This window comes from Antennarius striatus, chromosome 22 (assembly GCF_040054535.1).
Source record: "Antennarius striatus isolate MH-2024 chromosome 22, ASM4005453v1, whole genome shotgun sequence".
Classification (NCBI taxonomy): Eukaryota; Metazoa; Chordata; class Actinopteri; order Lophiiformes; family Antennariidae; genus Antennarius; species Antennarius striatus.
The window spans coordinates 4,248,832-4,264,984 of NC_090797.1; the positions used below are offsets into that span (position 1 = coordinate 4,248,832).

General features: G+C 44.0%; 2 protein-coding genes and 1 non-coding gene across 6 annotated transcripts in view; 2 read left to right on the forward strand and 1 right to left on the reverse strand.

Annotated features, from left to right (window-relative positions):
• The window catches only part of wnt5b (wingless-type MMTV integration site family, member 5b), a 67,047-nt gene that overhangs the window by 37,704 nt on the left and 13,190 nt on the right, over positions 1 to 16,153 (forward strand). The gene's annotated exons all lie outside the window — the stretch shown is intronic.
• Positions 2,000 to 6,019, reverse strand: fbxl14b (F-box and leucine-rich repeat protein 14b). Its single transcript, XM_068307469.1, has one exon. The coding sequence runs from the start codon at positions 4,973 to 4,975 to the stop codon at positions 3,773 to 3,775; it is 1,203 nt and encodes a 400-aa protein (XP_068163570.1). The 5' UTR covers positions 4,976 to 6,019; the 3' UTR covers positions 2,000 to 3,772.
• trnak-cuu (transfer RNA lysine (anticodon CUU)) lies at positions 9,255 to 9,327 on the forward strand. The gene has a single exon. It is a non-coding gene; the product is annotated as a tRNA-Lys (tRNA).

A 16,153-nucleotide genomic window follows, 5' to 3' on the forward strand; every position in this document is an offset into this window, starting at 1 on the left:
CAAGGCCCTCAGCGTTTTAGAATTCCTTCTCAGGTGACCTGCATCACCTCCGAGGACTCGAAAACCGACAGCATCGGAAGACAGGAACGCAAGGTGAGATGAGATGTGACAACCCACCAACCCATCATTGCGTCCTTGAGCGAGACATTGACCCCAGTATAGCCGAAACAGGGGCTGAGCCGAGCCTGACCTTTGACCTCCCTGCGGAGGTCTGCAGACAAAAAGGGATTCTGTCTATCGGGTTTAATAATCGCATTATCATCTGAATACAGCTGATTGTATCTTTGTCGGCTGCCGGACCCTTCGGTTTAAATGCTCGACACGACCTTGTCACGTTTAAAATCTCCTGCGTCTGTCGGGAGAGATTTGTACCCCCAAAACGAGGCACATAATCAGCTTTTTTAACTCGGGGTTATTGAAAAGTCACACTTCTTTTTCCTCAGGCTTCTTTTGTTGCTTTGCTGCAGAAATCCGGGATTCAACCAAACTAGCTCACATGCAGATTATCCACATGATTTGGCTGTGTAATAATAATAATACTGAATAGGCAGAATACAAAAGCTACAGCGGTTCAGAGCTGCTACGTCTACAATTTTTCTGTCTTTTCAAATGTTTTCCTGTGCAAAGTATCTCCAGCAAGGCTTCCACATCTCAGTGTGCACTCATTGCAGCGCTGACACACACAAGGCCGGCTAAAGCAAACTAAAGACAACAGCAAACACTGACATTCTCTGTCTTTCTTTGTTTGTGTCTCTTTCTGTCCTGTGGTCAACAATCCCTCTACTGGCCTTTATTCCCAAATCCCCATGGACAGAGAGTCAGGGGAGAGGGAATGCTTAAATGCTTTGAATGATGGTGTGGAATGCTAAAAAGTGTGTGTGTGTGTGTGTGTGTGTGTGTATGTGTGTGTGTGTGTGTGTGTGTGTGTGTGTGTGTGTGTGTGTGTGTGTGTGTGTGTGTGTGTGTGTGTGTTTGTGTTTTAGGGGGGTGGCAAGGAGGAGTGTGTATGTGTGCAAGGAGTGGGAGGGGGGTGTCTCCTGCCCTAGGATCTGGTATGCGTGACTGAACAAGGGGGGGAGAAGGAGGGAAAAAAATCCCTCGCCAAAAACTGCCTTCCTAACTTCTAAAGGCAGACAATGGCTACTGGTCTGGCGAACGTTAGTGTGTGTGTGTGTGTGTGTGTGTGTGTGTGTGTGTGTGTGTGTGTGTGTGTGTGTGTGTGTGTGTGTGTGTGTGTGTGTGTGTGTGTGTGTGTATGCAGTGTCACTTCACACACAGAACACGTCCTGATGGAAAGCAGAAAGAGGGAAATGCGCTCTAACCAACTTTAGAGCTCATTACTCCGCACATGCAGACGAACAGACGCAGCTCGGCCACACGTGAAATAAAACGCTGCAAAAATAACCGAAAGTTAAAAAAAAAAAAAATCCAGACCATGAAATCCAAATAATGCACCCCCACCCCACTCCACCCCCTCACCCCTTTCATTCGTAAAAACCTTGAGCCTCTAACTGCAGGAGGTTGCACACCTCTTCGCAGCATTTGAGCACAAAATAAGAGGCTGACGATTGAGAAAATCAGCAGGATGGAGCAGCTTCCTATAATAAACGCCGTGGCGATTAATTAATTACGCAGGCACTGCAGCCAAATCAAGACGGCAAGCATCCATTTTGAATCTCCTCGTAAATAATAAAACGACACAACACTTTTTTTTTTTCTTTCCCAGCCCTTTTGAGAAGCAAGACTGAACTGATCAGGGACAATTCTCTGAAATGTGTGGGTGGCTGTTAGGAGTAAATGCATTAAATATAAAGCTTGTGTTGTCTCAAATAGACAAAATCATTGTAGTCCAAGACCATCACAGCTTGTATTGTTAAATTTTTGTCAACTTTAGGGGCATTTGTCACATTATTGCTGCAAAAAAAAAAAAAAAATCAGGCAGCAAAACGAAGTGCTGCACCTCAACAAAAGTAGCCCACACCGCTCTTTTTCATTCATTATATAAATATCTTTAATTGTTTTAACCTTGTAAGAATATAAAACAGTTTAATTTTGGGATTCTGCATTTTTTTCTTCTTTACAAACACATAATATACAGTACATATTTTTTTATTCTCGAACACACACCCACACACACACGCACACAGCTTTTTCAGCAGGACGCACATCCGTATATTCATTTTCAAGCAGGTCATTGCATCACGTTAAATGCAGACACACAAACACACACGCACTCACACACACATGTGTGTATGTGAGTGTGTGTTAAAGTGTGAGAGAAAACGAGAGAGAGATGGGGAGAGAGAGGCGAGACGCATTCTGCTTGTAATCCGAGATGGAGAGAGAGAGAAGAAAAATAATAATCAATTGCTCCTTATTCTAAGCATGTCTCAAAATGGATTCGGGGTATTTTTATTCAGGGAGAGGAAAAAGAGGAGGAAAAAAAAAAAGATATCCCTTCCCTCCTCTCCTTCTCCTCCTCCTCTTCTGTTACCGGTGAGAGGAACATGAATATGAATGTGACCTGTGGTGGCATTACGTGGGAAAATAAAGCCAGAGAGAGAAACCCTGATTCATTTTGATCGATAATAAAGGGTATAAAATACAGAAATCACTTCAATTTGAAGTATGACGCTCTGAACATCCACTGACATTTGTTCCAACCAACATCCCGAACCAAAACCCACTGGATGTCTCTGGAACAAATTCACACCAACGTGAATGTTGTGTTTATCCACGGCCCGATCCTGCCTTTAAATGTGCTATCTGGCTTAAATCATTATAAAAATAATGAGACTTTATTTCCATCGTTTTAACATATGACGACCCTTAAGGTATTTCCTCAAAGAGTCAACCAACAACCTCCTTCAGGTGCGTCAAAGATTGAATGAATCTCTAAAGAGAGCCAAAGTTGGACTTCATCCTTAAACGAAAATACAAAATAAAAGCTCTTTGTAGACTTTATGCTTTTATTTTTTTGGCGTGAAGCGTCAACCTCTTAGATTGTGAACAGATCTGAGATCTCGCTCTCCTTCTCTCTCTCTCTATGTCTCTCTCATAGGAAAGTGTTGCTGTTTATGAGGGTAAATTAACAAAGGTAGTTAGATTTTGCCCTGGTCTCTGCTGATGGGGGAGGGAGGGAGGCTATGGTGGTAAAAGGAGGGAGGGAGGGGGCAGACACAGTCCCTTTAGGCACATTTTCTCCCAGTCTCTCATTCTCACTTTTCCTCCTGGTTCTTTATAACAGTATAGACGCTTTGAAATCAACCACGTACGAGGTAGCCAAATGTTTTTAGGCGTGATGGCGGTAGCGGAAATTAGTTGCGAATGTCTCAAATAAAGACACCGAATAAAAGTATTAAAAAAACAAAAAAGAGAAAGTCTCATCCTTAAGTTTTAAAACCTTTTAAATGTGTGATTTGCATTCGTTCCTCCAGTCCGAAGACAGAATTTAAGGGCGTCAAAACTCAACGTGTTAGCAGGGATTCTCATGAGCTCATTACAAAAAGTTATGACTGCTTCTAACCAGGCAGAATATTAAGTCATTATTAAAACGCTAATTAAATCCCGAAAAGAAAAAAGAAAGACATTTGAACATGAAACTCTGGTCACGTGGGAGAAGCACACCTTACGCAAGCACACACAGGAGGGACAAGGGAGGTTTTCTCTCTTTTTTGTTTTAAATAAGAAAAGAAATTTTCCCACCCATTTATTTCCCCTCTTATGTCCCTATCGCAAAAAAAACAAACAAACCTAAACCGAACATTCCCAATCACCTCACTTTCTCACTCTCTGTCATCTGCCAGAGTCCCAGGTTCAAAACTTTAAGGCAGGGGAGCTGCGTGATCCTCTCCAGTCCCCTCTTGGTGATCTTGGTACATCCATACAGGTCGATGCCCGCCAGCTGGGTCAGGTGGTCGGCTATGAGCTCCAGCCCTTTGTCCGTGATGCGCACGCACTGTCCAATGTTCAGGGTCCTCAGTTCGTGCATCTGCCTCACCATCCGGTTGATCCCGTCGTCGGAGATGTGACACGAGCACAGGGACAGCGACTTGAGCTGGTACAGCCCCTGGGCGATGTACGCCAGGGTCTGGTCCCCGATCTTGTCGCAGAAAGAGACATCGAGCCCTGACAGCCGCAGGGTGCCCATGGCGAGGTGCATGGTCCCCGTGTCGCTGATGTTGTCACAGGAGCGCAGGTTGAGGCTCCACAGGGAGGCCATGTGGGACAGGTGGATCATCCCCGCGTCGGAGATCCCACCGCAGAAGCTAAGGTTCAGTACCCGGAGCTTCGTCAGCCCCTTGGAAATGTGTTTGAGTGACAGGTCGGTCAGTTTCTGACAATCCTGGAGAGTCAGGTACTCCAAGTTCAAGCATCCCTCCGCCGCGCTGCGGGTCATGCCCGCCAGATGTCCGATCCCCACGTCGGAGACGTGCCGGCAGGACCTCAGATTGAGGCTCTTGAGCCGATGGAGGCCCCAGGCGATCAACAGGAGCCCCGTGTTGGTGATGTTGCTGCAGCCGCCCAGTTCCAGCACCTCCAGGTTCTTCAGATACTGGGCTATCCTGCCCAGGCTGGAATCAGTGATCTGCTTGCACAGACTCAGGTTCAGAACCCTCAGGGACGGGATCTCCTGGACAAACGCGTGACCCAACCCGTTGTCTGTCAGGTTGTAGCAGCCGGACAGATTGAGAGACTCGATGTTTGGCATTCCTTGGATGACATAGCTCAAGCTGCGACGCAGGGACAGGATCTGGACCCTCCGGATGCCCCTGGCCTGAAGGCTGGGGAACAGGGAAGGATTTGCCCGGCGGAGGTGCAGCTTGGCCTCAACCCCCCTCCACACCGACTTGTGGTAGGATGCGTCCCTCCAAGCAATACACACTTGGGCCACCCTGCCTTTGTCCCTCACGTCCAGATAGCTGAAAATCATGGCCAAAATTTCCGGGAAGAGGCACGAAATGTGCGTCTCCATTGTTTTTCAAACCCCAGGCATATAAGAAATAATACTCCACACCTCCAAGGCCGAGAAAGAAGTCACTGGAACACCAACTCTTTTGCAATTATGCAAAAGTATCAACAGTCCCGGTTATCCACACAGAAGTAGAAACAGAAATAGAAGTTGAGTATCTCTCTCCTTTTGCCTCACATTGAACTGTGCAGAAATCGATCCAACTCACTCCGAACCCCACGTGATCCGGTCTGGTTGCGCAGTAGGATTCAAATGCATATTAGGAAAAAGAAAAACAAGTAACAGGAACAAGAAAGAAAGAAGAAGCGTTTATTCCTGGCTCAACCCCTCTTCTCCGCCAAAAAGGAGGAGAGGAGGAGGAGGAGGAGGAGAAGGGGGCGAAAGGAAGAAGACGAAGGAGGAGGAGGAGAGGAGGAAAAAGCGTCAATCCTTCCTTCCCCCTCTCTCCCCTCTCTCAGACGACGCTTCCTTTTATTATGGGTTGGAAAAGCCGTCCTCTCTCGGCCGAGCGGGGGTCCAAGCGGTCGTACATTTCAGAAATGAGAAAGTTAAAATAGAACCGGCACTCTCAACGCCGCGCACGGAAAAAACAGTCCCATGATATGAAGGCGAGGAGAAGATGGAGCGAGGTTGGCTTTGAAACAGAGTGGGAGAGAGAGAGAGGGGCGTCCGGAGCTCAAAGCCTTTGTCTGCTCTTTTCAAACCGACTTGGCAGGGACGTCCACACTCTGGAAGCACGGGAGGGGGGGACGGCGTGGAGCGACAATGGCGTTATGGGTTAAAAAAAATATTTTCGGTATGAAATTATGTCTTCATCGTGAAAGCAAGGATTTATATAAAGAAAGAGAAACGCGCGTTGGTGTTTAATAAGTAACGTCGTGCGGGATTCATCCGCACCGAAATGGAATCGCCCCCCTACCCCCTCCGTGTCAAGCAGTTGGTACGTCCCGCCTCAGCTGGAACGGTGCGAACAGTTTCCCTTGGAAACCAACTTCTTACAATTCAGTTCACTTTGGGCTTTAACCCTTTGAGAGGACCACACAGGAGACACGGGAAAGCGGAGGAGCACCCCCCCCACACACACACACACACACACACTTCAGTCCACGATTCGTGGTGTGATTTTTTTTTTTTTTTTTTGTAAAACTACAGTTTTTGTTTTTGTTGTGAATGTTGTTGTGGAAATACAAGTGGAGCGCATCCAGGGCGGACACAGGGTTGAACACAGCGCTCTTTGTCTGCAGTCAACATCCTCTTTCCATCAACTCTCTTAGTTTTATTCCAAAAAAAACTTATATTGGAGAAGAAAAAAAAAAGAAAGAAAGAAAATAATCAATTAAAATGTCTTCATTCAAATAATCAAATTTGTATTTAAAGTAATGATTGTTCTTTTATACAGATGGAATCAATGTTATTTGAGTCACAATGGTTTATTGGCAAAACCTAGGGTTCATCAGCTGTTTGCAATAACCAATCCATACAAACTGTTTAACAGACTTAAACTTTGTTTTTGCGTTCAAAATAAAACATTATTTTAAATAGTCCGGCCACAGATTTATATAATTATTCAACCCCCTGACCAGCATCCCTCATAAGAGCACACATAAATTAAAACTTACTTAAGCTGTAGAGTAGGCCTCTACTTATGCAAGAGTTGGAACTCCAAGATGGTCTCCACATCCAACGCAAAAGAACAAAAAAAGTTGGCTCCAGTAGCTCACAACCATCTGGATAAGAGGCAGAAGTTTTTTCGGGTGCTGGTCTGAGGAGCAATGAAACAAAAAAAAATTCAGGCTTACTGATCTGGACTAAGAGGAATGATGCTGAAAAGAACTTCCCACCCACAGTGAACCATGCATGTGGCTTGGTCATGCTCTGAGGCTACATTGCTCCTGCACGACCTGGAAACCTGTAGCATGCAGAGGCAAACATGGATACCATCGAAGGTCGACTCACTGAATGCCATAGAAAGTCTCTGCTGGGGTTTGAAGGAGGCCGTTGCTGCATTTAAGCCCAAGAATGTGACAGAACTGGCCTTTTGTCATATGAGGAATGGTGTAAGATTCCTCAGGCGCGCTGCCAGAAACCAGTGTCTGGCTGCATCACTTTTGCTCTAAATAGCTAGATATGCTTGTTATCAAGGGGGCGAATAATTCTGAGTCTGCAGCAGTCATTAAAAGCAGCATTTGTGTCATATTTAGGAAAACACACTTAGAATACATGTTTTACTGAGCTAATTAGACTATGTTCTTGTTAAATTTGGATTTGTAGCAGCTCCTTTAAATAAAAGTGTGAGTAAAATGTCTTTGACAAAAGAATGGATCACGTCTTATAAAACACCAAAATAATTACCTTGAAAATGAGGTCTCACATACTACATATTTCTTGAGTTGCTATTTTAATGCATAATGGTGTTAAAAGTTAGGAAAAAACACAGAAAAAAAATTCTTTTCTTTTTTTTTTTTACTCGTGACCAAGTTGGAACGTTCATTCCCTGCAGAGGGCCTCTCTCCACCTCAGGGTAGCTTTGGTTTGACTGCGTTTGTGTGTCTACCTTAGTGTTTCCATGTCTGTGTGCATGCAGACAGCAGAACATATGTCTGTGCATATGAGGCTTTTTGCATGCAAACAGTATATTTTCTGCTTGCATCTCTCTGTTTCTTTCTCTCTTAAACGCTCTCCTCTCTGCCACGCATCCAGAGAGAGAGAGAGAGAGAGAGAGAGATAATATGACAGGGGAGCCGTTTGCTGAAGCCAGTGAAGTGTAGCAGAGTGGTTGAGGAAGAGTAAAGAAGAGAGGGATAGGAAAGAGGGAGAGAGGACGAGCTGATGGGGAGGCAGGAGAGAGAGGGGGGAGCGATAGGAGGAGAGGCAACAGTGATCAGGTGAGGATAAGAGAGAGGGAGAGGAGCTGCAGGAGCAGGCGTTTTTACATGGAAGGAGGCAGCCGAGCACGACTGACAGGAAGTCGTCTTTCTTCCGCTTCTCCCTCTTATCCTCTCTATTCTCCACGTCTGTCACAGGATGGGTTTGATTCTTCAAAGTCCGTCTTGAAACAACAAATTACATTTGTTTGCTGCAACCATCCCTCCTCTTCACATTGTACAATTTAAGAACCTTTACTAATGTGTTTCCAGTAACATCATCTTTTTGCACGTAATTATATTCAAAATTGCTAATGCTCACGCTAAGAGTGTAAATCATAGACATTGTGTCCGACAGAAAAACAGCAAAGTCTTTCTCGGCCTGCAGGTCACCGGTTTCTGATCTTAACTAGCAAAATGCTGTGACTGATTACAAGAATGAATTGAAACGATTGTTGAACGCACAAAATAAATATATTTCATGCTTATATCAGTAATGAAACACTGTGTGGTTCGTGCTGCATCATCATTTTTTTATCGCGTCATTCAAGCCAGCACCTGGGAGCGCCGACGCTCGGCTGCAGACGATGGGTGAAAAATGTACCACAGTTAATGTAGCATCTGTGATGTCCCATAAAATTAAAAAAATACCTACTTTTTATTGTGGTTATTTATCATATGTCTCACTTTCAGTCCAATTAGCATGCACTGAGGCCTGTTTATAGACTCTTGATATCGCAAGATTTCCATTTTAGGTGAAAAGGTCATAAAAGCAACTCCTAAACATTTGGAATTAGAGGAAGATGTGGTCGTCAATATCATTTTTTAATAAATGCAACGCATAAAAAATTGCCCCTAACTGTTTGGTGGCTATTTAAAATGTGCCATTCTGCTTTTAACTTATGTCCTGTAACTTCATCAAGGGCAAAAGCAGAGCGGTTAACGGCACTGTCCCCCATGGCTGCCAGCACCTACGTCCTTGGTACTCAAGCGGAGTGTGTCATGCATTTTCAAAATAGAGATCCTGACATGAATACCAAGCTGTGTAATGATACTGTGAACACCTTTAGTTATAAACGGGGCGGGAGATCGGCGGTGGCGTCCGACATTGCTGTAAAGCTGCCATTCATGTGGTTTAAAGTAGGTCAGCGGGGAACATTTAGGCTACTTTGACATAGAAGTGACTCAGTTTCTATTTTTGCCTACTTTCATTTCACTGTATTGCATGTTTTCTGAACCGTGGGAGATTTTTGGGTTCCATTCCCAGTGTTGTGGACAGCAAATACATGGCATAAGCATTTTTTCACTGCCTGGATGACGTTGCTTTATATTTCCTCAAACCTGAAATATGCCAACTCATAACCACATAAGGGCAGCTGGAATGCAGGACTAAAATCTGACCCTTCAAGACCCACTAAGCCCGGCTAGCTCAGTCGGTAGAGCATGAGACTCTTAATCTCAGGGTCGTGGGTTCGAGCCCCACGTTGGGCGCTGGTCTTTTCTGTTATGGGACATGAGAATGAAACATGAGGGTACTGGCTCTCTTGTGCACATTTCTGTTTTTAAGACAATTGCAGGTGGCTTGTAAATGTGAGTATGAAATAGTTAAAGCTGACATGAGGGGATGGGGATTGAAGAAACAAATTCACAAATTTGTACATCAAATATAAGCCAAAGTGAATCTCATGAACAGAATTTAAAAAAATTATAAAATGCAATGAAATTAAATTAATTCTTTACCAGTAGTCATCTGCCAGTTTCTGTCAGTGCTTCAAGATAAAAGCAGGCAAAAAAAGACAAAGAATGGCCAAGTGAAAGTGATGGAGGGATATAAAAACCAAGGAGGGGTAGGACTATATACCACGGGCTTTCTTCAGCAGCAGTAGCTGTGTATGTGTGTGTGTGTGTGTGTGTGTGTGTGTGTGTGTGTGTGTGTGTGTCTGTGTGTGTGTGTGTGTGTGTGTGTGCGTGTGTGTGTGTGTGTGTGTGCGTGTGTTTGTGTGTGCATGTGCGTGTGTGTGTTGTGTCATTCCTCTTAGAAAGCCCGCTGGGCCCTGGCTCACACGGAGCGAGGGAGAGAGGAAGGAGATGGGATGGATGGATGAGGCGAGAGAGAGAGAGAGGGGTAAATTAAGGAATGGGTCAGAGGAAAGGGAGGAAGAGTATTTTTAGAGCGTCTCAGTGGAGCGACCGAAGGGAGAGCCGCATGCTGTGTTTTGAATATTAAAAATGATGTTAGAAAGCGGGCTAGAGGGGGAAAAGTGTCCCCAAACTTCCCCCAACATTCCACTCGTGTCTTTTCTTCTGTTCCTTCAGCCCCTGTTTTTGTCTTCATTTGATTGAAAGATGGGGGGAAAAGATCTTAACTGGATAATTGCTCGTCTGAACAACGCGCTTCATCTGCACCCACGGCGATTGCTGGTTGCCAGGGTTACGTGGGCGTGTGTCAACAAGCGGCCCTGAAAGCCGAACCCTTCCTAAAGGGGTCATAACCGTGACGCACGGGAACGTGGAGGGTCGCGCGCAACGGGAACAGGTTGTGTTGACGCACCTGAGACACGGTGCACCTTTGTCGTGCACACGCTCGTGAACTCTGACTCCACACTGCAGGTGATTAATCTTTTATGTTCTGTCAGGTGTTTCCTTGCTCCGACTTGTGCGTGTGTGACAAATATTCTGCTGCGTCGACTATAATTGTTGCAATTAAATATGGCGCACACGCCGTTATTTGCGCCCCTGAGAATCGCCGTGTTTTGTCCACTTGACACTCGTTCGTGATTTTGTGTGCGTGTGTGTGTGTGTGTGTCTGTGTCTGTGTGTGTGTGCAACCTGTTTGTGTCCCGGTGCAGTTCTGGGCAATGTGGACATACATAAATGATTAAATTGCGCGTACCTGCCTTCCAAAGCTGCGTCTCTCCCTCCCCGGAATCCTTTGATTTATAGTGGATGATCTCCTCCTTTTGCTTGGAGGGTTAAGGAGCACAATGGGAAATGATAGTGCACATTTTTTTTCTTCTTCCACAATACTTTAATATTTTCAGTCTTTTATTTCTTTTTTTTTTATTTGGAAGATCAATATGTTCTCCCCTATGCAATTTGAGTGAAACAACTTTGAATACATACCATCATAAAACCATGAAAAGTTTTCCTTAGAGGTGAATTAATAATTAATTCCAAAGCTACAGACCAAAGGCGTGACTCCTGGAAACACTTCTATGCCTCGTTTTGTTTTTTATTTCGATTTCTTGACCATGAGTAATGAAGAATCTCTGCTCTCCTCATTTTTGCTGTCCTTGTATCTCATGCCGTCTTTCCATCCACTGCTTCATCTCAGTTTTTCTTTCCATTATCATTTAGCAAAAACAAGGTGTCTTTAATGCATGTGTGCTTTTCTTGTTGCTCTGCAGCTTCAGCTTCCGTCACATCCTTGCTCGCCCATGTGACTCCTGAAATCTCCACCAACGGGAGGCTGTTGGTTAGGAAAACAGAAAATGAGAAGCACATGAGAAAAGAGGAATACATATGATAGCTCACAGCTCATAGAGAGACAATAGGGAGACACTACAAAGAGGTGCAGACCTCTTCTCTGTACATCTGTCACTCACTCTCTCTGTTTTCTTTCCTTCTCTTTCTTCTTATTCCCTCTCTCTGATAGCTAATCTCTGCTCCCGTTTTGCCAAAACGCCTCACAGGCTCTGTGTGTGTGTGTGTGTGTGTGTTATGCACTCCCATCCTGCTCCAGTTTTTGCACCACACAGGCTGCCTAGGTGTGTGTGTGTGTGTGTGTGTGTGTGTGTGTGTGTGTGTGTGTGTGTGTGTGTGTGTGTGTGTGTGTGTGTGTGTGTGTGTGTATGTGTAATGCTTTTCTGCCAGCTCTGCAGTCTGACATAGGAGATTTTTCAACCGTGCTCTCTCTCTCTCTCTCTCTCTCTCTCTCTCTCTCTCTCTCTCTCTCTCTCTCTCTCTCTCTCTCTCTCTCTCTCTCTCTCTCTCTCTCTCTCTCTCTCTCTCTCTCTCTCTCTCTCTCTCTCTCTCTCTCTCTCTCTCTCTCTCTCTCTCTCTCTCTCCCTCAGCAGTCAGCATTTTGGCATTTCCACAATGCACTGTGTCATCTGTTGGCATGAACGGGCTGCATATTGTGTGCATGTGAAGGTGTGTGTGTTCATTTGGCACGTTTGTCTGTGTTTTGCGGGAAACCATGAAGCGAACATTTAACTCACACGACTGATCAACTGTTTCCGCTCCTCGTGGCCAAAACGAGCTAACAGGAAAGAAAAAGTACAACTGAAAAAAAACACCTTTTAAGGGTCCCGTCACTCATTGTATGAAAGAGAATTAGGGTCACATGATATTTTAGAATTTTGACTTTTTAAACCAAAATTGTGACGATTAAGTCAGAATTTGGAGGTTAAAGTCAGAATTCTTCTCTTTTCCTGATTCTAATATGCAAGAAACATTTTAGACTTTTGAATCTATGCTTACAATTCTTTGCATTATTCTCAGAATTCTGACTTGATTCTCAGAAACAATTGCAACCCAAATAATCTGTTGCACTCATGCATATAAGATGACGCCTTTTGTTTCTTCATCTTTTTGTTCTTTCAGGTTTATTTGTGAGGTTTTCTGTTTGATACCTTGATGTCTTCAATTATTTCTTACAACCGATGCAAATTCACACAAACCACATTTTCTTTTCCAAGATTTCTGAAGCGCAGCTCAAATTTCTTTGAAAATTACTGTGGATGGAACTGATTTAGACATTCTGTGTGATATAGAGGTGTCGTCTGTGTCATTCCAGGATTTGAAAGAAACAGCAGAGAAAATTGTGACAACTGAATTTAACACATCTAAATCATAATTTTAAACCCATGCTGAGCTAAAACTGTAAGCATCATTAGCAGAATGTATGGTTGCTGTCCTGACCCATCCACGTATCACAGGAAAGTCAAGTTTTTATCAGCATGAAATGCTCAATGGAAATACTAAAAATTTCCAAAGACATTTCTGATATTTTCTACTGTCTTACTGAATGATGAAAACATTTCAACTTGCGTTGAGAGTTCAGTGAGTTCACTTCCCGAAATGTTCCCGGAGAAGAAATCTGTTTGAGGGGTTAATTTTCTTCTTAACAAGCCGCGGCGCAGGCCAGAACACAACCCAACAAGTCTTTCATGTACCTCTACTGCAGCTACGACTCATCTGGGTTGGGGGTGGGGCGGGAGTGGGGGGGTTGAGTATTTTAAATTATTTTCCATCGTCTTAAACAGCAGCATTCACTGTCTGAAAAGTCTGAAAACGTACGATGCCAGAGATCACCATCCACGACAAAGGCGAATCTGACTCATAACTCCTTTTTTTGACATTTCTCAGGAAACCCAATGAAATATCGATAATGCAAAAACTGCTGCAAGTGAGCAAAGCATCAAAGGAGAGATGATTCATCATTGACTAAGTGTGCTGCCAGAGCTTCGTCCAACTCACCAGCTTCACTCCTACATCAGGAACATTTAAGTCCGAATGTAGGCCGTGGCTGCAAATTACCCGTAGGTGTGAAAGCAAGTGTGAACGGTTGTTTCTCTCTCGTGCATCGGCTCTATGATGAAAGGATGACGGCTGCAGTGTAACGTTTTTTGGAGTTTTGGTCTTTGCACTTTAGCTGATTGATGCGTTTGAGTAAAATGTGCTTTCAACTCCATCATTCAAGTTATTAATAGCTGCAAAAACAGACATAGACTCCAGCTCTGAATGTATATTATCCCTGAAGTTTAAAGGAATTTAAACCATGTGTAGAAAAAAAAGAGATTATTTTGATTTGTGGTTTTATTTTGGACTAACGTACCTGCTTTTTCAGTGTTAATAACTAACAGAAATAAATGTAATATTAGTCTTATATATTACGAGTCTTCTCTGAGTTACAAAGGAAGCCGTTAACATTATTATAATTGCCCCCGTCTCCACCGACATGCCTTTGATGAGAGCAAAAGTACACCAGACATACCAAGACTCACTGGGGAGGGTGAGGGGAAGAGGATGTATGTTCACAGAATCACAGTTAAGAGACAGGGGAGTGTGAGAACAGCTGGCTGCAGTGTTGGAGAGAGAAGGAGGAAGAGATGGAAGCGTAAATGGCTGACGAGTTTGACTTACATGGAGTAACGGACAAAACGAGAGAGGAAGGAGGGAAGCGTTCGCTAGCAGTCAGAGCAAAGCAGAGAAATGTCGAGAAACAGATGGCAACACGGAGCGGAGAGAAGTGTGAGAGAGGCTGAGAGAAGAGGAGGGAGAAAGATGGGAGGAGAAGTATGGAGAAGATATATTTAGAGAGGGAGAGTTTTAGCCTCCGAGCTAAGAAGCGTGAGTCATCTTCTGCCAGCTGACAGAAGGATGGATGGAGGGTAGAAGGGAGGAGATGGACAGAGTCGGGGCGGTGGAGGAGAGTAGGCACGACGATGACAGGGTCTGCGATGGGGGAGGAAGGGAGGCGGGGGTGAGGGAGAGGGAGAGGGAGAGGGGGGGTTTGGCTGTCGTACACGCAACCATGCAAAACAGAAAAAAAACAAAACACATGTAAAGCCAAAGGCCTCTCCAAAGCCCCTCAGCTGCTTCCAAGTCCTGCTGCATTCCCCCTACGGCTGTGTGTGTGTGTGTGTGTGTGTGTGTGTGTGTGTGTGTGTGTGTGTGTGTGTGTGTGCGTGCGTGCGTGCGTAGCAGCAAAATTTGGCAGTTTGTCGCTGCACGTGTGTTTACACATGCATGTTTTTGGAAAAGGAACAGACACAAGGAAACAGATAAAAAGGACGACACAGAAGCTTATCTATAGTAAGTGGGGCTCATCCTTGGAGCTTTCTGCAGTTGCATTTCTTCTATTTGTAGTCTGTTTTCTCAGTTCTTTGGCTCTGACAGATGCATCCATATGTCTATATAAAGTTGGCGTAAATCTCCATGTGTGGTGTGTCATTTTTAAAAAAATCTTAGATATTTCAGAAGAAAAGTGGGTAAGATTTAAAAAAAACAACAACAGGGTATTTATGCTGCGACTGAATCAAATAGCATGACAAAAAAGAGCTGCAACATGTTTAAAGGATAAACTCTAGTTATGAATGAACTTTGAACTCTTTTAGGTGGGTTTGAAGCATCGCATTAAAGATTCAGATTTCAAATATTGCAGTTTTTACTGGATGCTATTTAGTTTCTTTTGTTAACTCGGGTTGTGAATGCAGAAATATAATGAGCTTATAAACCACAATCCATTATATTGAAATAATAAACAGTATATTAGATAATAAAGCACCGTGTCCCCAACCTACAACATAAAAATACTCCTTGCATATTAATACATCAGAGGAGAATCTGATGTGTAATCATAACAGTCAGAGGGACAATTTTCTAGAATGTTGAAAGCACATTTATCCAGTTATCTGCTTTTACTTATGTGCCACTGCTTTGGCTTTCATTGTGCTCTGTTCATGGTGCACTATTGTTGTTTACTGTCTAATAATTGGGCGATAAAATTTACAATCTTCACCGATATTAAGACCTTTTCCTGAGTTTAGAACAGACATTAAGACATCCGTCCTCTCTTTTCTGCTCTGACCTGTCTCCTCTACACGTCTTCATTTTATTTTATTTTACCTAGGATGTGATCCATATTCATGTAACTGTTACTTCCAACAAATTTGACACTCTGGCAGAGGAAGCTTCCAGTGGATCGGATCGGATCTCATCAGCCAGTTTCCCTGCAGGACGGAGTCGGCTAGTTTGCTCGCTGTAGTCTGGCTGTAGGCAATAAAAGTGAAGGAGGTTGCTGTTAATCCAGAGAGGAGCTGCAGACTTTCTCAGGCATTGCTCCCTGTTGCATGGCTATTGCTCATATCCTCTGGGGACAAGCCCTCTCTCACTCCCTCTATTTCTCTCTTTCTCTGTAACCATTACTTGGACAATCCCGCTCTCTTTCACCCTCGCAGTTTTCCCTCCTGCATCTTTCTTTTTCTTGATCTCACTTGGTAAAAGTTTTGTCTCTGCTTTCACCCCTCCCTGCCCTGAGCCCCCCGCCCCCCCCCCAACCCCTTGGCTGCTGAGTTTATTGTGGCTGAAGTGCTCCTCCTTGTGTTTCAACAGGAACATCACAAGTCACCAGTTAAACCAACTAGTGACAGTCCAGTATAACCATATCACACCCGAATAAGATGTTTATGTCCTTAAATATGAGACAATCAATGTGTTTTAATCCGCTAAATCCAAAGAAATGTGTTTATTCATTCAGCTCTTATCTAAAATACAGTTAATCAGAAAAATTAAAAGTAATCTAAAATATGCA

Coding starts and splice junctions, on each gene's coding strand:
- fbxl14b (XM_068307469.1), bottom strand. CDS start 4,975: ATGGAGACGCACATTTCGTGCCTCTTCCCGGAAATTTTGGCCATGATT.